We start from the raw sequence: 22,653 nt of genomic DNA, 5'->3' as shown, positions 1-22,653 counted from the left end.
GACTCATTTCACTATCCCACTACTTAAAATCATTTTACGCGTTAACTTAAATTCCGTGGTCTCTAGCAAGCGGTGATCTGCCCAGTGAGGAGGAACCCAAAAAGGGCAAAAACAGAATGACATAGGGTAAGGACCACTATAAAAGTTTGCAAAATTGCATATTCGAGTTATAAGTGCTTTAATCCTCTGTTAAAGATCGATATAGACGTATATATACAGTGATACAAATGTGTAAAAATCCCACTTTCCTCGCTCAGTTTTGCTTGGCTTCTCTTACAGCCTTCCTAACAGCCCTAATTCTGATAGACTTGTGGAATTTGTAATTGATCTCGTTGACAACTCTGGCGTAGACACCAAACAATTCCTCAATGACAAAATGGTAGATAGCATGACTCCAGAAAGGCGTGATCGTTCCATACCTGTCCTGGGCACCACAGCGTCTGCCAATATTTCTCAGAGTGGACTTGACAAAAGTACGTGGATTAGGAATCATCATAGAGGTTCTTCTAACTTTTGACATTGCGCTAGTAACCAAGTAAGATAGAACCAACTCAACATCCACATTGTCTGCTGCAAGTTCACCAGCTAGAGAGGAGGACCAATTTTGCAAGAAGGCCTTAGAGCCACTGTATGTAGCAAGCAATGGGGTTGGGATCAAACCACCAAAGGAGCCCATAGTCAAGATCAGACCACGTTGAGACTTCAACTTTTTATCCCCAGATTCTCTGTGTTTCTTAACTGTTCTGATAATAATTGGAGCAATAATTTGAGTGATCATCAAGGTAGCGGTGTTATTGATAGTTATAATGTTTCTCATTTCTTCTTCTTCAGTAGCCAAAAATGGAACAGGAATAGAATGAGATTGGCCAACATTGTTAACTAGTATAGAGATTGGAAGGTCATCACAAAGGGAATAAATCTTGTTGTAGTTGTCCTTGCTATCCGCAGAGATATCAATGGCTAAGATCTTGGCTTTAATGTTGAATTTGCCTTCTAGTTCATCCTTCAATGCAACTAGTTTTGATTCAGTTCTTGAGATTAGTACTAGATTGAAGCCTTTACTTGCCAATTGAGAAGCAAATTCTTTACCAATACCATCGGAAGCACCTGTAACCACAGCGTAGTCACCAGCTTTGCAACCATACTTGGCATAGTTGACAGGTGGTAATACAAAGAGATCAAAGACCATGGACAGAAATCTCAATGCAAAAGGAACAAGCTTCAACAAACCGAAGATGAAAATAAACCATAGTGTCACGTTAAATGCTCTGCTATTTTGACTAGCAACCTCTAATTCCCTAACAAATGTCATGATAGAATCTCAATCGTAAAGTATGGTGTTTTATGTCAATATTCTACTGTCTAGCAAGGTCAAATACAAGTAAAATACAAAAATAGGCTACTTGAGATGAGCTAGATACACTTTAGCTAGCAGCCGATACTTGAGGTGCTCCAAATACTGGGGAATTGACTAAAATAAGGCTCAACATCTACGAGGATATCACATGATTTAAACGGGAATGGTTATGACCAAATAATAAGGAATATCTGGCAAATACTACACAGTTTATAGCCAATGCAGGTTCTACAGTTCCCATATATTGTGGTGCTAAAGGATTAAGATATTAAATTTTATGTTATGCATGTATTTTGATAAATTTTAAAGTCAAGCTATATACCGACTATGTAAGGAATTCAAGAATGAAAGGGTAACGGAAATGAATTGAATTGATTTTGGTTTTTGGGAATTACTTAGCTTATTCATTTTCTAATTGATTAACCCACAAAGTCATATCCTTTCTGGCTGTTTTAAGACTTTGTGCTTTGATTTGGCGTTCTTCTTCATGTATCAATTTTGTAATTCTGTCGCAACCTTTAATTAGAATTGGAATTCGTTGTGACCTTTTCCATATTTTATATCTTACCATATGTCTTACATCCGTTATCTTTGCTATATTTTGGATTTCCAGAACGTTAAGATTTGGGAAATAATTGAAGGCAAATAGCATTGGGAGGGAGAAATTAGTCAGCTTGTTACAGTTGTTTAAGGATAATCTCTCAATATTTTTGCCACATTTCTGTGCGAGTTCCCACATAGAAGCATCAGTTATATCACAGCCTGCAAGTCCAAGTGTTCTAATCATTGTATTCTTTGCAAGTGCAACAACTGATAGGCCTGTGATACTTGAACCATTTCTATGACGACCAATATTACAAGATACCAGTTGCTTGCAATGTGTTCCAACTGCTACGATGCCTGCATCGGTTATGTTATCACATGCTCTTAAGTCTAAAACCTTTAAGTTTGGTAAGTACCTACAGATCTGGATTAGATAGCTATCATTTATTAGCTTATTTCCTGGAAGGATAAGTTTTTCAAGTTTGGTCAGACTTTGAAACCAATTTACAGGTGGTAAAATGTTTGGACAAACGTAATACTCCAGATGCCTTAGCTGCTTTGGATCAATAATTATCTCGAGACCCCTAGAATTGTTGTTATTAATGTCACTCATCTTGTGTAAAATCAATGATTGTGGTGTAGTTTTTTTTGTACTGCATTGGGAGAGGAAGTTTGTCAAACTAGTAGATTTGGTAAATTTCAAGTCACGCATCAAATAGCCTTTGGAGACTTTATTCCAAGTCTTACTAACAGCAAGGCATGACACCACCGTTGAAGTATTCTCTCTGTTAACATCTTTTTTATGATGACCGTTTAATAAATCTTGTTCGTTTTCAATCAGGTATAATTGCTTAACTATATTGTCAACTATTTCCGGAATCTCAAAGATTGGATGAGATTGCTGAGTTGAATAAATACTAGAAGAACTGGAATTTATGATAGAAAGCTCGGAAAAATCAGTAATCAGGTTTCTGTTTCTGCAATCATCTAGGTCATTTGAGATAGTACGAAGAGATGTCAAGCTATTTGGAGTGCTCCATAAAATGTTATTTTTTTCTGGTGATGTAGTTGGGGTTGGTAACTGTTGCTTTGGAGTAGTTGGGATGGCAGTCTCCAAGGTATTAACTTGCTTTTTGCTTGAAAAGAGTCCAAGCTTTGTCTGTGAATAAGTCTTTTGGAATATCTTCTTCATGTTATATAGACTTTCTTGACGACTGGTCCTGGGAGTGAAATTCAAGCTCCCTTCATTTGAGATTGTAGCGCTGAGATCTTCATGTGACGAATTTGGTGTAATCTTCTTGATTGGTCTGCTGTATGGAGAGTTCTCAATCTGAGAATCTCTTAATCTTTTAATTGAACCATTTTTCATAATGTTGGAATCAGGCAATACCATTTATAGATAATTGTGACCAATTTTTTTTAAATGAAATACTATTCTTAGCGAGAGTTTGATAGTATAATTCAGATGCACAATAATTTAAAAAGCGCTTATAAAGATCAAAAGAAATCGATGTGCTTCTAGTTATTTTATCTAGAATTTAAAGGAAAGGATGGGTTTGAAACCAAGTGTTATATTTTTGATTGGCGGCTGGTTGGTATAACAAAGCTTTTTTCACAAAAAAAATGCATAAACCAGTAAATAAAATTCTTCTTTTTTTTGCTGAATTTAAAAAAAATAAAAAAGAATTGTTTTTGAGTATAAGGAATGGATCTTTTCTTAGTTAAAAGAAAGAGAGAGTTTTTGCTTTGATATTAAAATGGTAGAAATTAGATAGAAAAAAAACAAAAAAGAACACACACAATCTTCAGTTGAACAAAGCAATAGTGTATAGCTTTTTTTTTCTTTAATTTAAATGGTTTTCAAATTATAATTATTAATAAAAAAAAATGGACTTGGTTTTTTTTATATGTCATAAGGTAAAAAAATAGGAATCAAATGGTGTAAATCAGTTTAGGATTTTGATATCTTTATATATACTCACAATAAGTAGAGTTTTTTTTTTTTTTTCAATATTGAATTTTCTATTGCTTGATATTTACTGTTTACAAAAATAGTGTAGATTGCTAAGCCGGAATATTACTGGGATATACAATATTTATGTATATGTTACTGTAAATAAACAACCCAAGTTAAGACTGCTGCTCTCTCTTCCTGTAAAAGTAACACGCAAGGAGCAACTCACATATTTGCTAGTTAGCAAACAAAACAAAAATACATCGCAATTGAATTGTTATAAGGATGAAATAACTTGTAACCATCAATTTACTGAAACTACCAAAAAAGGTGTCAAATACTGGAGATGCAGGCAGTTATCATATGTTTCATGGAGAAAGCAATACTAATCTGATGCAGTTACAGCATCTGAGTAACCAGAGATGGAAATAACATTAGATGGCGGGTAGCCAGCTTAAGATTACCACTAATGGGAAAGCTAAGAAAGTAACGTACAGCGTTTTTCACAACTCATGAAATTGTTATTATAACGCTTTCTTCCACTTGTGTTATGCTTGCTGGCAAATGTGAACCAGCAAACACACAAAAAGAAGTATCTGTAGTTTGCCATCTTGTGAGAGTTGTACGATACTTTCAGTGTTGATTACATTGTTTCGCCCCGATCCACCAACTGGCACCAACTGGCACCAACTGGCCCGCCCCTTCCTTCACCCCAGCAGGCTCCTCCAGCAAAGACCAAGCCCAGCGAAAAAAAATAGCCGTACATCATCTCCCCTGCAGCTGATTGTCAGTGCCCAAGACTCTTAGCAGTAAACAGGACGGAAATCCACTGCGTCAATTTACTTAAAAAGACAGAGTTATTTGGTTTTTGTGCTGGGCATAGTATTCGTGTAGCAGTATAATGCTTCTTCTGCATGCCCATGTTCAAAAAGGTTAATAGAGCAAATCACATGGTTATTATATCACGTACTACGTTTTATTCTGATCCCGTGTTACGAATGCACATGGCTACGTATGTATTCACCAAGTGAGGTATAAGAACTCTTGCAACGTCACACACATCTGCATGGCTGTATAGCGAGAAACAGAAGTAAAAAAAAAAAATACATAGAGGAACTGTCCTAGAAGCATACATATAGTTGTGTATGCTTTCAGTTCTATATTGTGATGTGCTGTTGTTATCTTTTTTTATCTTTTTCGAAATACTGTGAATCTGTATCTCTTTCTGTCCTTTTCTTATTGCTGTTCTTTTTGTGATCTTTCTCTTAGTTCAATTCAACAAAAAAACAATAGTCTCGCTGTTCATAGAGTGCCTATGGTGGTATGTTGAGCACACAGTTAGATATTGGTTAAATGTGCGCAATAAATTCATATAAAACTCAAACTCCCCCCCCCCCCCCACATACGTACGCCTTGTTGTTCAGAATTCTAGAATTCTAAATTAACAGACCCTTCGGGAGAAAAAGAAACAATGGGAAACTACCGTTGCTACAGAGAAATCCTCGGAGAGGGAGAGGAAAACAGAATGTAGATGACTATGAAAAAGAAAAATAATATAATAATTGGAATATATAGTCATTCTAGCCATAAATTAAAATTCAAATAGTGAAGCTTTGAGTAGTTAACTTTGCGAGTTCTGCCATAGAAGGTTGCTAGAATTCTTTTTCAGTGGGTTGTATATCCTTTTTCTTGTAAATGATTTAGTGAAACAAAGAAAAAAAGAAATGGAAACCTTAAGAGTATACTTTGTTAAGTGAAAATGCCACATAGTTTTTAGTCAAAACGAGTCACCCTATATGTAATTGGAAAATAAAAAAAAAAAAACCAAGAAATATAATAGAAATATATAATTTAGCAACATTTTTTCGATCTTATTTGTAGTCATCATTATCGATGTATGAATTCCATTGTTCAATTTATTCAGGCAAGGCAAAAATAAAAGAAGGCCATAAAGAAAATTAGTTCATTAGTGTGAGGTTGGCTATAAGGTAGCCATCAGGTTCATATTTTTTTAAATTATTTTTTGATTATTGCAATAAAAGTCGTAATTTCAGTTAAATTATTGTACAAAATAATTTTTGTGAGAACCGCTGCTACACAGTAGGACCTTCAAGGAAATATTTGACCATATTATAAAACTAAGGACCCTATTTTATCAATATTCTTTCTTTAATATTCATTAACCTCTCCGATACCCATTTCCAATAATACCACTCTTAAGAATTTCAACTATGAAATCTTATCTGCCACAGTTCTCTTTTGAGTCCAAGGAGAAAAGCCCTTCTGAGTCGAAACGTCGAAACAGAGGTATAGTTGATAGGCTTAAAAAGTTTAACTTCCCTCAAGTTCAAAGCAACGACAAATCACAAAATTTAGGTAATAGTCATCCACCTGATGATCGAGTTACAATTAGAACTATCTCAAATGATTCGGCAGATGATCATCGGGTGTTTAGCAATTACACATATTCAACTAGAGATAGTTTTCCCAGTTCTCACTCTGAAAACTACGAATTACCGAAGACTCCTCCGCCCATCACCCCATCGGGATCTCCAAGGCGGTATAAACATCGTAAGAGTAATGCTATTTCGGTGAGTACACCAGAGGAGCTATATTTGCCCAAGACACCGGATCACAACAGTGATATTTATAGAGAAGACGAAGGCGTATTTTACCTTTCCTCTCCTACATCAGACATCATTTCATATAAGCACCAGTTAAGTCCTGAGACTACAATAAGAGACACGAAAGAACAATTACGAAGAAACACAGTAGTAGGTGTCGCAAATAGCTTGACTGAATTTGCTGAAAAAAACAGATTGGATATCTCCGGTAAAGTGTTCGCTGATATCAACGATACACCACCACCTCTAATTGATCTAGGAAAGATAACAGAAAACCTTAACGAATAGAAAGTTTTTAGTTACCCAAAAGTTTAACGATAGATAAGTTATAAATTGTTTAAAAAGAAGTGTAAAACTATAATTGTTGTTTCAATTTTTTACAATCTTGTAGCTATTAATTGCACCAAGCGATGCTACTTGTATTGTTGAAAGTATAAGCTATTATAGTTGTCAAATAAACAACATTATTTGCTGTTTATACAGAATGTTTAAATTGAATTAGTTAGTGAATATAATATAATATATTATAATATAATAAGACTCTTGCAGTTTTTAAAATATCGTTTATGACGTAATATTACGGACCGGTGAGTAGTCAGATCTTTAGATCACTTGCTAATGCACAACTATAGTAACTCATCGCATGTTTGAATGCTTCGTTTCGGTCGTTGGGGTCAATGGTTATATCGGTAGTATTCATGAATACCATTGATAATATCTTGGTAGACATAAATTGGATTCACTACTGGTTGGAGCTGTATAGTTGAGAAGAAAAAGGCCTGAAACATTGAGAGAAATACGCGTTAAGTGGTGTCCCGACAGCAGTGTAGCCAAATGGACTGGGCTATCAACGCAGCTAAGAAGAAAACTAAAGCGATTCCTGGCGGCTCAAGGTCGATTATTGAATCTCTGAATAAGCTGAATAACATATCTTGCGATGGGCAAGATGCTATAAATGAGATCTTAAGTGATATTGATTTTTCGCTTTTGGGTATATCAATACTTCCAGCAGATAAGAATAGATCACTAATAATAAAAACAAAAAATATTGAACACTTGGATACAAAGCCTGACAGTAAAGACGATAACTCAACTAGAAACGAACTGAAATCGATCGAAGTTAACCCACTTTCTGAAGATAATTCGACTGTATTCAATGTTAAAGCCACTTTGAGCAGTGCTGCACCTAAAAAAAATAAGGACTTAGTTAATACGCCTATAAAGAGAGAGAGTGGTATTCCTAGTATTACACCAAAGTCTATGTCAATAGAGAAAAAAGATGAAAATGGTTTAACAAGTAATGATGTAACTATTGCAAATAGTAGCAGTTTAAAGGAAAAAGACAGTAAGTCAGGTTCTCCTACAAAATCTGAATGGTCCCCATTTAAATCAAATAAGTCATTTTCAAATTTGTCTTCAAATATTAATGAGACTTTAAAACACCAAAATCACAATATCATTGATACACATAATCAAACCACTACAAAAGAAGGTGAAGATACAAGTATTTTGTCTAATAATGACAAAAATAAAGCAGAGTCGGAGACAAAAATTAGTAGCAAATCTTTCACTAATAAGGAAAGAGTTTTACGAAAGAGGTCTAATATGTTTATACCACTGCCGACCAAAGAGACATATGTGATCAAGTCCTCACCTGATAAGCAAAGTAATAATCAGGAAGTTTCAAAATTGGGTTCTATGTCTAAGTCTAACAAACTTCACAATTTGAAGTCAGAAATGCCATTAACTATCAAAGATGTACGTTTGGATTCCAGTAAGCAAAATCTAAATGAGAGTTCAGAGAAAAATAGAAAGATATCAGCTAGTGATAATGTTTTTGAGCGTCTAGCAAAGGTTCCGACTAAATCTTTTGAGAAAAAGATAACGAAAACTTATAAACCATATTCCGATTCAAAAAGTATGTATTCTCCAACTAGAAAGCGTAATTCACTTGCAGGCAAGGGGATTATAAAGACCACCTCAGGTCAAGTGGATACATCAATGAATGAAACACTGAAAGGTATTTTTGAGTTGAATTCTCCTAAAACCTTGCTAAGTAATGACTCTAAAGCTCAGATCGTATCATCTTCAACTTCAATTGCCACTAACAAAGGCATGCGAAAATCATTACAGCCCAGAATAGACGTAAAATCTTTATCTACTGTGACTAGTAGATTAATCCCAAATGGAAGATCAGAACTCAATGATGGAAATAATAAAGTTAATTTACACAGCAATAAGTCTAGTCATGGAATATATCTAAATAAAATGAAGCCTACAGAAAGATTAACTCCAATTAGGATTAAATCTGGTAATACAATCACATCGCCAACTGAATCAAGTTTGTTAAAGCTCAGTAACAGAGGATCCCCAAAACGAGTTGCTAAATTACACCATAAATTGGACTCAAAGGATCCTGCAAAGCATAAAAATGATAGATTAACTAACTTTCAACTTTTGCCTAGTTTGGAATCAAAGAAGAATGAATTAAAGAAGAAGTTGAACAAAAGGTTATCTGAAGTCATGAGGAGCCAACAAGATCATCATAGAAGAAGGACTGAGTTACAAAAGAGGAAATCACAAATATATGAAGACCTTAAGAAAAGAACGAAACCGGCAAGTGAAATAAAAGACAGCAACAAGAAAAATGTTGATACTTCTCTTGATGGAAGTAATTTTATTCGATACCGCGATAAAACTCACAATGATACAAATAGTGAAATGAAAGGAATTCTGGATACAATCAATACTGTTGATCATAGAATCATTATTGGCGAGAGTACTCGAAACCAAGAGGAGAATGTTGGTGATGCTACTTTACCAGAAATTTATTCAGATTCGGAAGCGGATGATACCTTGGTGCTGGCCACTTGGGCAGAGACTGCAAATTTGAAGAAGGCACTTGTTGATCAGGCCGGTTTGGATCCAAATGATATATTTGGACCAGCATATCCTTTGAAACCAGAAGAAATATTCAGTCCCACTAGAATGGCTAAACTAAAATCCAAACACTAAAAAAGCTTAATTATAGTAGATGCTAGTAAATATTTGTATTATTTTATGTACTAAAATACATTTATGCACTTGCATGGGTAATATCCAGTATATCGTTATGTTGGGAAAAGGGGGTTGTGCCATATTAGTTGTTGGCGTTAAATTAATTATCTATTTATCTGCTTAACTAAATTTCAATTGTTGAATTTATATCTTAGTGATTTCCTAACGGCGAGCTAGTGCTTTTTCCTTATCCCATTTAGAAAGCCAGTCGTCGCTCTGGTCTTTTGGAACTAAAAAGACCTTTAATGCAGAATCGAATAGAGGGACATTTGGTTTTTCTTTCCTTAAAATGTCATGGAATGTTAATTTCTTACCAGCTTTAACAAGGCCACCACCTTCGGTTTCCATAAAAGCCAGTAGAGATTTTGAGGAATAACCCTTGTGTTCTGGTCTTTCAAACCACTCTGGAGGCCTTTCCATTAAAATATCTATAACATCCTGTACAGTTGAAAGTTCTCCAACCTCAGCAATAAAGTCAAACTCGTCAGACAGCGGGAATAGAACAACAGCCGGGATGATTAGTTGAGATTCTAATTCGAGTGGGTTTTCCAGCTTAATACTAGCTTCTCGAAGAAGTTCTGCCGGTTTGGAGGTTTTTATATTTGTGATATTCCGCAATTCAATAGCACTGTTTAGAATAAATTGATAGTTTTCCCTTTCTTTCTTTTCATTTTCAAGTTTTAGTCTTCTTGCCTCAATTTCTAATTGTTTGGTTTCAATATGAAGTTTCAAAGTCTTGAGGGATTTGTTGGTATTATCAATTTTTTCGCCAAACTCGATTGACTCTAAAGCTTCATCTAATCTTTCGAGCGCAGTAAAGGCTTTGGCAATTCTATAGTAACATTTAATATTTTTGGGATTCAGTTGTAGTGCCTGTTTACAGTCATTGATGCAGCGACGGTAGTTTTTTATTTCTAGTTCACAGGCAGCTCTATTTGCATAAAGAGATTCATTAATGGTGTTTACTTGACATTTAACATCAATACCTTTGCTGTATAGCTCTCTGGCGTCACGAAATCTCTTAACTTTGTATAGATCGTTACCTTGTTTTTTAAAGTTTTCTGCAATTTCATGTGGTTCACCTTCATATGCTAGTGCTTTCAAAGCTTCAAGTTCGACATTTTCACCACCATCACCATCAGAATTATCCAACTTAGTCATAAAAAAGGGCATTCTGTTTAACTCGGTAAGCACCTCATCAGTGCTTTTGTCTTGAAATTCGGCCAATTGTGGAGGCAGTATGGGATCATTAATCCCAGGAACATATTTTTGGGGTTTCTTATATTCTTTTTTGGTTGAAGACATCTCAAAGATTAGGTTTCTGTTCCTCTTATGCTTTCTCAAGAAGTCACTTGGATTTTGATTAGAGTTTTATATTTTATACTCGAAGCTCATCGCAAGAAATTTTTTAATTTTTTCAAAAATATAGCGACGCTCAAGCTACATAGAGCAATTGCTTAAGCTTTGATACATAATTATGCCACTCCATTCGTGAAGAAATAAAAAGTAACTCATCCAATTAGTTATCATAAAATTCAATTATATATATAAGATTTGAGTATAAAATGTATTATTGATATCAAATGAATTACACTGAAAAGCAGCTGGTTTTTTAGAAAATGTTTTCTGAAATTTTTTTTTTTTCCTAGTCGAAACAGCTAATGTCAACCAGCTTATCTGGCATTAGAGTACATTAGCATCACAAGAGTAAAAGTATCTTATATGGTATTTTGCTTCTAAATAAAAAATTGCCATTTTTAAAATCTCGATGCAAACAATTAAATTCCAGCACTCATCGTGATTAGATTCAAATGGATATTATCCAATACAAGTCTAACAGAGACTGAGAGTTATCAAAGCGGTAGAGAACTTGCTACATCTTAATCGCTGTAATCTTCCCAATTGCTTGGTTTCTTGATACCTTGAGCATTATGGTATTGAATACCACAAGAATAACCCTTGAAGGTGAAGTCATCCTTTTGAGTACAGTCACAGTTTCTGTCTCTGAAAATTTCATTGTCAATTGGACAGTGGTTATAAGGAGGATGGTAGTAGCCAAAATCGTTGAAATAGTGTAAGTAGCTCTTTGGTAAGAACAAAGAGACAAAAATAGAATGGACAGGAGCATCACCCCATCTCTCATAGAAAAAGTTACCAGTCTTATCTAGGTAATCAAAGAAATCTCTGTAAGCTGGTGATCTCCAAACGTTCAAGTTAGCGATCTCGAAGTTAGACCAGAAGTGGCACAAGTTGTATTCTTCTAAGTTGTCTTCAGAGACAAACTTCTCCAAGTTATCCTTGGCCAAGTACTGAGGGAAGTCCTTGATGAAGTTTTTGACGGTCTTCCAAAGAGATTCGATAGTAGATCTGTATTCATGGATAGTGATTGTGAAACCATAGGCCTTCTTGTTGTCTTGCATGTATTGGAATGGATCGTAAGGAATATCACAGTAAATCTTTGTGCTTGGTTCGACTCTCCAGTACCAGTCAAAGTCTTCTAAAGCCTTTTCTCTCCAGAAGAAACCAGATTGGAAACGGCACATGTGTCTATAAGATTCACTATCACCGTAGATAATATTCTTGTCGGCCATCTTCTTTCTCTCGATAGCGGCCTTATCTTGGTCAACATAATCTGGATAGCCCCAGTGCTCCTTAGGAATCAAGTCGAAGATAACTTCACCAGAGGCATGCTTTTTGACAGTTTCCTTGAATTCTTCGGTAAATGGCTCGTTGTTCAAGAAGACCCATGGGTAATGGTAGTTCTTGTTGAATCTCTTTTCAACCATGTTCATTGGTTCCAAGATGTCGTTTAGCTCTCTGTTTCTAATCAGAGTGACAAAGGCGGCCTTTGGTCTCTTACCCTTGTTGGCAAAAGATGGGGCCAGGTACTCCTCAATATCCTTCTTGGTCATATCCTTAACAGCGGCCTCAGCATTGGCAGCTTGCTCTAGAGCTTTGCCTGAATCGCCTGGTGCCTTCTCGTCCGGATTGGAAATATTACCAGCATCGGTATCCTTGTCAGCCTTGGCTCTGGCAGCCTCTAGCTCTTTGGTAGGGTCCTCAAGTTCGGTGGTTTGGCCTACCGTGACATCGGAGGCACCACCACTAGGGAAGCCAAAGTTAGAACTGTCTGGTAACCTCAATTGCGATGGCAGATAACCGCTCACATATTGAGAACTGGACTGGTGTGTGTTCAAAGTTGCCAATAGTAGCAACAACACGGTGACCATGGCACATAGCCTGATCAGCCTCTTTGACAAGAAAATAGCCATTGTGTTCAAGGATGGTGTTGGTCGGTTTACAGGCCACTAAGGATAATCTACAAAAAAAGAGCAAAGGCTGCTAATATATAATTTTAGTGTATGAGACTTTGAACAAACTTCATCTGAACAAAGTTCATGATTTTCCAAGTTGTCAAAAGTCAGTTGTAGCAGGAAAAAAAAAATTAGCACAAAGACACGATAATGAAGCAGAGATAATCATCAGAAGTGGAAAGGAACCTGGAAAAAAAAGCACATATTATAACCTTGGTGCGTACGAACCACTGGGATAGTAGTAATTCGTGGATCATTTGATATATGTAACTCGAGTTTCCAGTAAGTCCAATGGACAAATGCCAAAAAAAAAAAAACTGCAACCAAGGCTTTTCAATAAACATGCGTCAGGACTGTGAAGGTCAGTGTTAGAGATTTTTCATGCCAGAAATTTCTTCAAACGAGATTTCATGCCCACATAATTGTCTTCCAAATGACATTATTGCTGCTCTGTATCTAGGGTCCCCCCAGGTAAATCCTTTACGTACTGCAAGAGAAAGATGCAAAGAGCCAGGGCTTATGTGCGAGGAAAGGAGCTCCTTTTACTTTGGCTCTATGTAATCTCTATTTATAGATTTTGCATGGAGTATGGGATGATGTATATTTGTCTATTGTAAAACTGGCTAATAGACCACAGAGCACTTTCCAATACCTAATTAAGTTGCACAAAACAAAATAGAACTACCAAACCTTAAGCTAGGATCTTGCTACAGCATCAAAATGTTCAAAACGGTAGGATTAAAAATCAAAAAGCACAGGCTCTTTCTGAAGCACTTCTTGCTTTACTATTATTTGGTGCTTGTGAAGGCAATGGCTATTGAAACGTCATGTGATATTTGATATCGTGTCTTATCACACTTATACGTTCTTGTGTTATGCTTATATACGCAACGCACATGCTGTACCGTACAGTAATATATCGTATTGTATGATGTTTGTATAGAATGATATTTGTGGTCATCTTCTACTAAAATTGTGAGGTATCAGTGTGCGTGATCAGTTTCGTATCGCGGAACTTTCAGTCTTTTTCATTTTTTGAAGTTTTTCCCGGCAAAATAGTGTGCGGATTACTCAGAAAATTTCAAAAACACGCACACACGCACACACACAAACACACACAAACACTTGCAGATTTCCAGATCTCGGTTCCACCATTTCCCTTTAGTTGATATAGCCGCCGAGGTTGCTGGTAATATCTCTAAAGCTCGTTAGGTACTTCAGATAGTTCACATATTGCAAATATAGAAAGGAGAAGACTAATATATTATTTATTCGGTCTCTCTCCCACTTTTTAGCACAACTGGAGAATAAAGATGGGTCGTGGTGTTGGGTTACAGTCTGCTAAAGGTAGCAGCACGTCTGGGTATGTGCAGAGATCGCTTGCTCACGACAACAGGGACGACAAGACCGGTATAGTTAGGCTGAAGAACAAGAACTACGAGCTCAGGAAGATCACAAAGAGATCTCAGAAGGTTGACAAGCCTGCGAATGAAAGTAAGGACAATGGGTTGAAGAAAGTGCTGGTGGAACACGACAAGAGAAGAGAAATTGAAGTTCAAGTGAGTGAACTAAGGGACTCGCTAGAAGATAAGCAGGATAGGAATCCAGATGAATGGCCTGACAAACGGATAGATGAAGAGTGTGAAAAACTTCGAAGCACTCTACTCGCAGATCTACAGGAGAAAGAGAAATACCAGAAAGCATACACACCAAGATCTAAGAGAAGCTCGGAATCATCTAAATAGAATATAACCCGCCTCCTATTATATTTCAGCTGAACGGTATTGCTTTTGGGGGAGGGGGGTAGTACAGTCCTTTTGGTTTTAATCACTCATGGACTTTATAACAGCAGAGCTGATTATTGACTAGGCTTATTTAATCACGTTTTACGTCGTGGAAATGGATATCTTAGTTATAACCTACGTTAACATCACGTGATATTCACTTCTTGCAGCTCGTCTTTAGTGCAGTCCATCGTTTCATAAGCTGGCTCCTCGTTTCTGCAGCATATTTTGTCCGGTGATATCCTGGTGCAGTAGGAAAACCGAATCGGATACAAAAATCGCTTGCAGTTAAAATTCTGTGATTTTTTTTTCCTTTGTCCGGGAATGTCAAAGTTTTCTTTACCTCTCCCTCCACAGCAGTGTTACACCCATTTTCTTTCTAAGGGAGTAGTCTCTCACAATCGCTAATTGGCTTGCAAGAGACATTTTCCCTTCCCCACCACCCCCGTTTTGATGATGACTCGATCGATCAGCATTCGGTTGCAGCATTCCGGGATAGTATGTGATGTGGATTTGTAGGTAGGCTTTGGAAAAGACGTTCTTATGTACTGTTTAGAGTAGCTCTAAGAAAAGAAACATTAGAGACCATACAATCAGCCCTGGATCTTCGATCACCGAAATCTGCGCTTTTTGTTTATCCATAAATCTGGTGTGTGCAGAAGTTGCATTCAAATATCCTTATCTCCCTTTCCGTACTCGGATTTTTGACACACAGGCATTGGTAAGTGAATCAGATCTGTTTCAAACGGACATCTTTTTGGTATTTAAATAGGAACAGGTATTCTTTCTAAACAGTGTTCGTAATCTTTTTGGAAATTACAAAGAGGACACAGAGATTTACATTTATTGCTAAAATACGCTCATTTAAGCATCGACTAACTTTAATCAGGTAATATTTGATAGATACTTTCTATTGCAGTAATCTTTAGAATCATGATCAGAAATACTGAGCGGGAGTCATTACTGACATCTCAAAATAAGCGTCATAAAAAATATTTCAAGTATGGATTGAAGTACATTCTCACAACAGTTTTAGTTTTTTTCACATTTCTGCATATATGGTACCCGGATGTTATATCTGAGAGTCTTCACTGGAATTCCCATGCAAAGAAGAAGAATGTCATCTTCTTTGTGACCGATGGTATGGGACCAGCCTCACTGTCACTGACTAGGTCGTACAGACAGTATGTACAAGGATTAGATATCGACGACATCTTAGAGTTGGATAGACACTTAATTGGCTCTTCAAGAACAAGATCGTACAATTCTTTAGTTACAGATTCTTCTGCAGGAGCAACAGCATTTTCGTGTGGTATGAAGACCTATAATAGTGGTACAGGTGTTGGACCGGACAAGACACCATGTGGTACTTTGTTAGAAGCAGCAAAGCTCAAAGGATACCTAACTGGATTGGTAGTTACAACTAGGTTAACTGATGCTACACCAGCTGCATTTAGTTCGCATGTGGACTACAGGTTTCAAGAAGATCAGATCGCCGAACAACAACTAGGTAACTACCCACTAGGACGAATGGTAGATCTTATGATGGGTGGTGGCAGAACACATTTTTATCCCTCCGGTACTAATGATCCAAGGTATGGTCGTAGAGGTTTACGTCAAGATGACAGAAACTTAATCGAAGAGGCTATTGAAAACGGATGGCAATATGCTGGTAACAGAAATGATTTCGATGACCTAAAAATGGGTAAGAATGTCACACTGCCATTGTTAGGTTTATTTGCTGATTTTGATATCCCATTTGAAATTGATAGATCTGATAAAGAGTATCCATCACTTGAAGAGCAAACGATCACGGCTCTAACTGCCTTAAATGATGCCTCAAAGCACTCGGATAAAGGATTTTTTATCATGATAGAGGGCTCAAGAATTGACCATGCAGGACATCAAAATGATCCTGCAGCACAGGTTCGTGAAGTGATGGCATTTGACAAGGCATTCAAAGCGGCTTTAGAGTTTGCCAAAGAATCTGATACAGAAACTGTCATAATATCGACATCAGATCATGAAACTGGAGGTCTGGTGACTGCCAGACAGGTAACGGTCTCTTATCCGGAATATGTGTGGTATCCGGAAGTATTATTCAATAGCAAGCACTCTGGTGAATATTTGAAGCACAAGATTGCTAATTACAAAGGCAACGACAAAAAGCGTTTCATTGAGAAGGAGGTGTTTGAAAAGATAATGAATATTGGTGACTATTCTGATAGTGACGTTGAAGACTTGAGCAATATGACAAATGTGGAAGATATTCAATATAAGTTGAATGATATGATTTCGTTTAGAGCACAAATTGGATGGTCTACGCATGGCCATAGTGCAGTAGATGTAAACATATATGCATACTCTAACAGGCCTAAATCGTGGCAGTATCTGCTAAGTAAGTTGCAAGGAAATCATGAAAATATTGAGATAGGTCATTTCATGAGGGATTACCTGGAATTGGATCTTGAGGAAGTTACAAAGCGTATCAAGGATACCGATCATTCTCCAAGAAAGCAAGGTAATATCTATATTGACGAATATCACCCTGCCAGTACTGTTGGAATATAATTAAATTATTCATAACGATTCACATATTTTGTATCTACTGTGACAACTTGCATACTTTTAGATTCAATGCTAATCGATGAACATCGGAATATGCAATTTCGATGATGCTATAATAATATATCTCTTTATGGGTTTATAAGTGATTGAAATTAAGTTTTAAAAAATGCTTTATAATATTAATTAGACTAAGGGAATATTATTAGTAGTAAGTTAAAAATTAGAAAAAACCAGCAACGATATGAATAGTTTAGATTTCATGGAGTGTTTATCATGTTTCATTGAAAGAATGTAGAATGAACCCGCCTAGTGGAATTGATTAAGTGGAGGTTATTTGGTAGATTATCGATTGGCATTAATTTTCATTTAGGAATACGTCTATAACTTTGAAGCGAGGATCTTGTAATGGGAAAGGGCATGACACATAGGTAGATGGCGTGAATGTAGATTTGCTATCGCTGTGCGGCTTATCTATAGCACAGCCCCCATCGATGCAGTTGACATTCGGCATCGGTGACCGAGCTATCTTGTCTTGTGTATTGCTATCATAGTTTGTGTTGGTGTGGGTCTTGTTCTCCTTGCAATTGCCAGAGAGCTCGTACAATTTCGCGGTAGTCGCGAGGTAGTCATCGACTCCGCTGATCTGGCTCTGTACCTCATCGCTGACAGACATCTCGTCCGCCTGTCTCTGCAACTCCCGGTAGTACTCGATATTGTTCTGGTACCTGGTATATATGAGCACCTCCTGCCTCTTGGCGATTTCTTCCGCCAACCGCATTGCACTAACCGGATCAACTCGAGTCATCGCTGGCTATTATACCTATCTCTGTCTGGTTTTTTTTAGGGGTGCGCCTAGGTACCAAGTTCCAAGGACAAAGGAATTATGTCTTTTATATATATACGTTCCTTGATGCTCTCAATTGGAATGTTCCTGTCACTTTTGGTGTTATCAGCGATATAGATAATAATATTTAAAATTAGCTACACACTATGATGGCAATGGCTAATATGACATCATCAACTTCTTTTGTAATTTCCCTAATCACCGAATTCTAACAGAAATCATTAAAATTCCAACAATTACCACACAATGGAGCTCTATGGGAAGCCATCGAGACCTTTTCCCTCGAAGTGAAAAAAAATTAATTTTTTCTTTCAAGGCGAGAGTGAGTGAGAGAAAAGGAATGCAGCTCTTTCTGTGCCCACCTGGACGAGTTGGCAGTAGGCAAACTTCGTCGTCTGCTTTAGTAATCAAGAGTACAGGCTTGTAAACGACCCAATTAGGAAATCCCATGATTGGTTGTGAGTCCCCACTACGAGCAATTCTTAGGGCCTGGCGCGCTAGTGGGACGAGGGTGCAGAACAGCTTTCCCAGTTCTTGCGAGAGGAAAAAGTTATATCCGAAAGCGGAAATACTGTGCCCCCTACGGTACTTTCACTGGCAGGTGCAGTAATATCCGATAGAAGCCGGTGTGTGTGTGGAGAGACTCAGAATACTCTCTGGACAATGGAGGGGGGAGTGGGAAATGTACCCAGTGCGGACAATGGGCTGGCTGAGAAAAGTGTGTAGCTCAGTGGTAAACATGCTCGAAAAGGAGAACAATGGCGACAGAGAACAATGGGAGCCAAGGGTTGCTACGGTGCTTTCTACTTGATAATGTTCTCTCACACTGTGTTGCACTGCGCCATATCAGGTACTGTGCAAGGTATCGGGTACAAGGGAAGTAACTCTGTGATAAGGTTTTCTCTCGTATCCGATAAAACGGGGAATGCGTCTCTCTCCCCTCCCATTGTTCTCCATTGGACCTTTTTGGCGATATATCCGTTGTGTTCTAAAGTACGCAGTTTGTTAGAGACACCCGATATAGTTCCCAGCGTTGGGGGGGGGGGTGTTGTTTCTTAGATTACTAACAATTGAAGGTGTGAATGTCTAGGTCTAGACCTGGATATATAGCAGAGCCACACAAGTGCACACAAGTGCACACAAGTGCACACACAAGTACGCACTCAAGTACGCATACATCTGCTGGGAGAGACATGCCGCGAACAATATGTAAATTACCTAAGAGCAAAAATGTAGATCTCATTAAAATATACGTAGCAAGTCGTTAATATAGAAAAATTACAGCCAATTGTAATAATTAGATAATGCATTTCTGCACAGCGGGGAGTGCGATAGTCAGAGGGTGATTGCGTCGTGGATCGGGCAAAAATTGCGGGCGGTGGCCACGCTCATTTCCTTCCGTTTTTTCCGAAACCAGCTCTTGATGCAGCTATAGTGGTACACGCACAGACACTCCAGACGCCCGACTTTCTCACCAGGCACCATCTCTTCGAAGCATATCGGGCACTCCTGATACCCCTGGGGTTCATTCTCTGGGGCGGTGGTAGTGGGGATCTTGTAGACGAGCATTCTGTTTTGTAGAGTCGGACATCGGGGTGGCTCTTCTGACTCTTGCTCTTGGTGCTGCTGTGTCTGCTCTGCTGATGTAATGCAGCGCTCTACATGTTGCTGCGCATCTTCCTCCGTTGGGAATGTCCGTAGATCCTGGTTACACAGAGGACAATGGTTCATTTCGTATGCGTGCGAGTCGTGATTCATACTGCTATCTGTATTTGTCGTATCAGTAGTGTCTGTGGTGGTCGTACCGGCAGTCGAGTCTGCGATGTCTGTAGAGGTATCATCAGGCTCGTTGCTGTCGGCATCAGGTATCTCTTCGTAGTGATATTTAGATGATATGAGGTTCTGGCTTCTTAACGTCTCGAAACATGTGTCACAGGTTCTATATGGCGGGTACTCCCAGTAGCTCTCGGGGTTCTTGACAACTCGCACCCGTGTAGTGTCGTACAGTATGAAGTTATGTGTGCAGTTGTGGCAATAGATGTTCCCACAACACCGACAATGGTGCCGCCTGTATAAGAATGTAAATCGCACGCCGCACTTGTCACATACCTTGGAGTCATCATCCGGCTTCCATATAGCTCCAGCATTCACCACTGAACACCGCCTCGTCATAATTACTGAACGTTTATTCTCCTTTGGTATTCTTTATATATGTAGCAATAGTATGAAAGTAAACACTTCCACTGAAGGTATTTATTATGGCTCTCGATGTGATTTGTTTCAAATGTGTATCTTGTGCCCGTGGCTAAACCTTGATCATATCTTTTCACTACCTCAGCTCATCGCATTGAATTCCCATCCCGTCTATTACAGTTTACATTTTTTGATAGTTCGTTTTACATGATGTGTATAAAGAATATTGCTATCTATAATTTGCCGTATTTGTCCTCCAATTCACACTTAATCTTCAGTCTTGTGATAAAGTTACTCCATGATTCTAATCTTAGAAGCTCTATATAATCTTTTTGTAGTGATAATATTTTGCGGTAGTCCATGTAGTTTACCAAAATATGAGTCTTAATCGGAGTTGCTTGACCCTTCCTGAAATCAAACCCACTAACTACATCCAGATATTTGATTAATTTCTGACCTTTTTTGCCCTTTTCCACGTTCGCATTTTTGATCAATCTACGTAAGTCAAACTTATAGTCCTTGTCAAAAGTACGCATCAGTCGAAACCCGGTTGGAATTACCGATTTAGAATATATCTCCACATTCTTGTATTTGTTCTTATAAAAATCAACATCACAAACAACATGGTATATCCCATATACATCCTTATATGACGAAGGATATTTGGGTGTTAAATCCGTTTGTTCATATGAGAAAAGCTCCCTAGCGAAATTAAGTTCCTGTGCTGAAGAAATAGCGTTCCTTTTTCTCAAGGGGATCGTTTTAGTTCTTATAGGTTTTGCATCTTCTTTGACTGTCCTACCCAATAGATACCAGTGTTGTCTGGTTTTCAATGGCAAAATGTCGCTGATTCGATATATTTTATCTTTTTTACCACCATATTGTACCTTCCCTACCGGCTTTGCCTTACTACTAACAGTCTCGCTTTGTTTCAATATTCGTAGACCTTTAAAGTTTGGAGATCTCTTAAGTTCAGAAATAGATTTCGGTAACTTATAGTTTTTGGCTGCAATGGTTTTCATCAAGACGGTGTTGTCGTTGCGGTATCTAGAAGTTGACTTTAACACTCTCATGAAGAAGTGATGACTTTTAGATTGGCGCGTCGTTTCTAAGACACTTCCTCTTGTCCTGTCATAGTATCTATAATAAATATCTGGAATATAGCGCGCAGATACATCTCTGATTGTCATATCTTTAGCATCGCAACTTATTACATATTGAAACCATTGATTTACATTCAGATTAAGATCTTTTATAGGTTCAAAGATGTCAACAGGTTCATCAATATTATACTTTTTTACAATATTTCCCTCTTCTATATGTACGACAGGGTCGATAACATATAACTTATCAGGTTCATCAATTGTATGTAACTCTATCCAGAAATAGGGTTGTAATAAGTCGGTATCAAATCTGTTAGGAACTTTACCAGCATCCCTGCTGGCTAATTTGGTAATATTTCTCGGTGATATTTGGAAATTATGGAGGGGAAGTGAAAAGCATAACCGGAGACTCTTTATTTGATCAGCGGGTAAAATTTCACGTAAGATTGTGATGAAAAAGAGAGTTAAATAGTCTCTGTTTGCCTTCTTGTTTCGTACAAATGTTCTGATGTCTTCGATATTTCCAGCGATGTCCGGTCTTTCCCCATAATATTTGTGCTGATCTCTAAGACAAGCTTCTCGATAGGGCTTCATTACATTTCCATCATCTAGTCGAAATATATAGTGCAGTCTGTAGAAATTTTGTCTGAATCCGTTGCTATTAATCTGGTAATTGGCCCTGAACCACATAACTAGGCCAAGTAGTAGTGTCCTAATCGATGAAATTCGAATATCTTGTGAGCTCTTTGACCAATTCTTGACCTTTTTGGTGATCTGTTTAGGGACTGATCTCTTCAATCTTCTTCGCAGTCTTTCATCTTGGGTCCAATTAGTTCTCTTAATTAAAGTCGCCACAAGAATTGGTATTGCAATTATATGCAAACCGTATCGCAAACGATGATAGAAATTGTCTTTCCTTCTTCTCTTATTGGTTGCATTTTGGTGCAATGGAGCTTTTAGTTTAACAGTGATATCTCCAGCTAAATCAATATCCTCCCAATCAATGTCTTCAATGTCCGATTCCTCACTAGAGCTTGATTCATCGTAAAATAATTCTGTTTCCTCACCCGTGTTTAAGCTTTGTCGCTTTGCAGAGAGATCCGCTAACTCATCTTCACGGTCTCTCTTATTGTTCATTATATAGCCCGTTTGGGTATGATGAGTCTAAGTACATATGAGTTTTACTCATTAGGCCCTAAGCTTTTTATTGTCTCATTGCAATCTCTGACACTTTTTTTATATTTTGGTCTTTTGTATTTAATGTTTTGGTACAAAAGATTGATATATTGCAGTAAATGAAGAATAAAAACTA

General features: G+C 37.5%; 11 protein-coding genes across 11 annotated transcripts; 4 read left to right on the top strand and 7 right to left on the bottom strand.

Moving 5' to 3' along the window:
* Positions 1 to 253: 253 nt before the first annotated feature.
* Positions 254 to 1,312, bottom strand: IFA38 (ketoreductase; the record flags this gene model as incomplete). Its single annotated transcript, XM_447124.1, has 1 exon — positions 254 to 1,312. One exon carries the CDS (start codon positions 1,310 to 1,312, stop codon positions 254 to 256), a length of 1,059 nt encoding a protein of 352 aa, XP_447124.1.
* Positions 1,313 to 1,757: 445 nt separating this feature from the next.
* Positions 1,758 to 3,293, bottom strand: AMN1 (Amn1p; the record flags this gene model as incomplete). The annotated part of the gene is made up of 1 exon (XM_447123.1): positions 1,758 to 3,293. The coding sequence occupies one exon, from the start codon at positions 3,291 to 3,293 to the stop codon at positions 1,758 to 1,760; it is 1,536 nt and encodes a 511-aa protein (XP_447123.1).
* Positions 3,294 to 6,085: 2,792 nt separating this feature from the next.
* On the top strand, positions 6,086 to 6,766 carry ICS2 (Ics2p; the record flags this gene model as incomplete). Its single annotated transcript, XM_447122.1, has 1 exon — positions 6,086 to 6,766. The coding sequence occupies one exon, from the start codon at positions 6,086 to 6,088 to the stop codon at positions 6,764 to 6,766; it is 681 nt and encodes a 226-aa protein (XP_447122.1).
* Positions 6,767 to 7,312: 546 nt separating this feature from the next.
* SLI15 (Sli15p) lies at positions 7,313 to 9,493 on the top strand (the record flags this gene model as incomplete). Its single annotated transcript, XM_447121.1, has 1 exon — positions 7,313 to 9,493. The coding sequence occupies one exon, from the start codon at positions 7,313 to 7,315 to the stop codon at positions 9,491 to 9,493; it is 2,181 nt and encodes a 726-aa protein (XP_447121.1).
* A 204-nt stretch (positions 9,494 to 9,697) lies between these two features.
* CNS1 (HSP70/90 family co-chaperone CNS1) lies at positions 9,698 to 10,840 on the bottom strand (the record flags this gene model as incomplete). Its single annotated transcript, XM_447120.1, has 1 exon — positions 9,698 to 10,840. One exon carries the CDS (start codon positions 10,838 to 10,840, stop codon positions 9,698 to 9,700), a length of 1,143 nt encoding a protein of 380 aa, XP_447120.1.
* Positions 10,841 to 11,415: 575 nt separating this feature from the next.
* Positions 11,416 to 12,807, bottom strand: KRE2 (alpha-1,2-mannosyltransferase KRE2; the record flags this gene model as incomplete). Its single annotated transcript, XM_447119.1, has 1 exon — positions 11,416 to 12,807. The coding sequence occupies one exon, from the start codon at positions 12,805 to 12,807 to the stop codon at positions 11,416 to 11,418; it is 1,392 nt and encodes a 463-aa protein (XP_447119.1).
* A 1,355-nt stretch (positions 12,808 to 14,162) lies between these two features.
* On the top strand, positions 14,163 to 14,594 carry CWC21 (U2-type spliceosomal complex subunit CWC21; the record flags this gene model as incomplete). Its single annotated transcript, XM_447118.1, has 1 exon — positions 14,163 to 14,594. One exon carries the CDS (start codon positions 14,163 to 14,165, stop codon positions 14,592 to 14,594), a length of 432 nt encoding a protein of 143 aa, XP_447118.1.
* Positions 14,595 to 15,566: 972 nt separating this feature from the next.
* On the top strand, positions 15,567 to 17,204 carry PHO8 (alkaline phosphatase PHO8; the record flags this gene model as incomplete). The annotated part of the gene is made up of 1 exon (XM_447117.1): positions 15,567 to 17,204. One exon carries the CDS (start codon positions 15,567 to 15,569, stop codon positions 17,202 to 17,204), a length of 1,638 nt encoding a protein of 545 aa, XP_447117.1.
* Positions 17,205 to 17,556: 352 nt separating this feature from the next.
* GVI51_H07249 (uncharacterized protein) lies at positions 17,557 to 18,006 on the bottom strand (the record flags this gene model as incomplete). Its single annotated transcript, XM_447116.1, has 1 exon — positions 17,557 to 18,006. One exon carries the CDS (start codon positions 18,004 to 18,006, stop codon positions 17,557 to 17,559), a length of 450 nt encoding a protein of 149 aa, XP_447116.1.
* A 1,374-nt stretch (positions 18,007 to 19,380) lies between these two features.
* Positions 19,381 to 20,217, bottom strand: PIB1 (phosphatidylinositol-3-phosphate-binding ubiquitin-protein ligase; the record flags this gene model as incomplete). Its single annotated transcript, XM_447115.2, has 1 exon — positions 19,381 to 20,217. The coding sequence occupies one exon, from the start codon at positions 20,215 to 20,217 to the stop codon at positions 19,381 to 19,383; it is 837 nt and encodes a 278-aa protein (XP_447115.2).
* A 254-nt stretch (positions 20,218 to 20,471) lies between these two features.
* RAD34 (Rad34p) lies at positions 20,472 to 22,478 on the bottom strand (the record flags this gene model as incomplete). The annotated part of the gene is made up of 1 exon (XM_447114.1): positions 20,472 to 22,478. One exon carries the CDS (start codon positions 22,476 to 22,478, stop codon positions 20,472 to 20,474), a length of 2,007 nt encoding a protein of 668 aa, XP_447114.1.
* Positions 22,479 to 22,653: the final 175 nt, after the last annotated feature.

This window comes from Nakaseomyces glabratus, chromosome H (assembly GCF_010111755.1).
Source record: "Nakaseomyces glabratus chromosome H, complete sequence".
NCBI classification, from domain to species: Eukaryota; Fungi; Ascomycota; class Saccharomycetes; order Saccharomycetales; family Saccharomycetaceae; genus Nakaseomyces; species Nakaseomyces glabratus.
Note: the sequence above shows the minus strand (reverse complement) of the source record. Positions and strands in the feature narration are given on the sequence as shown.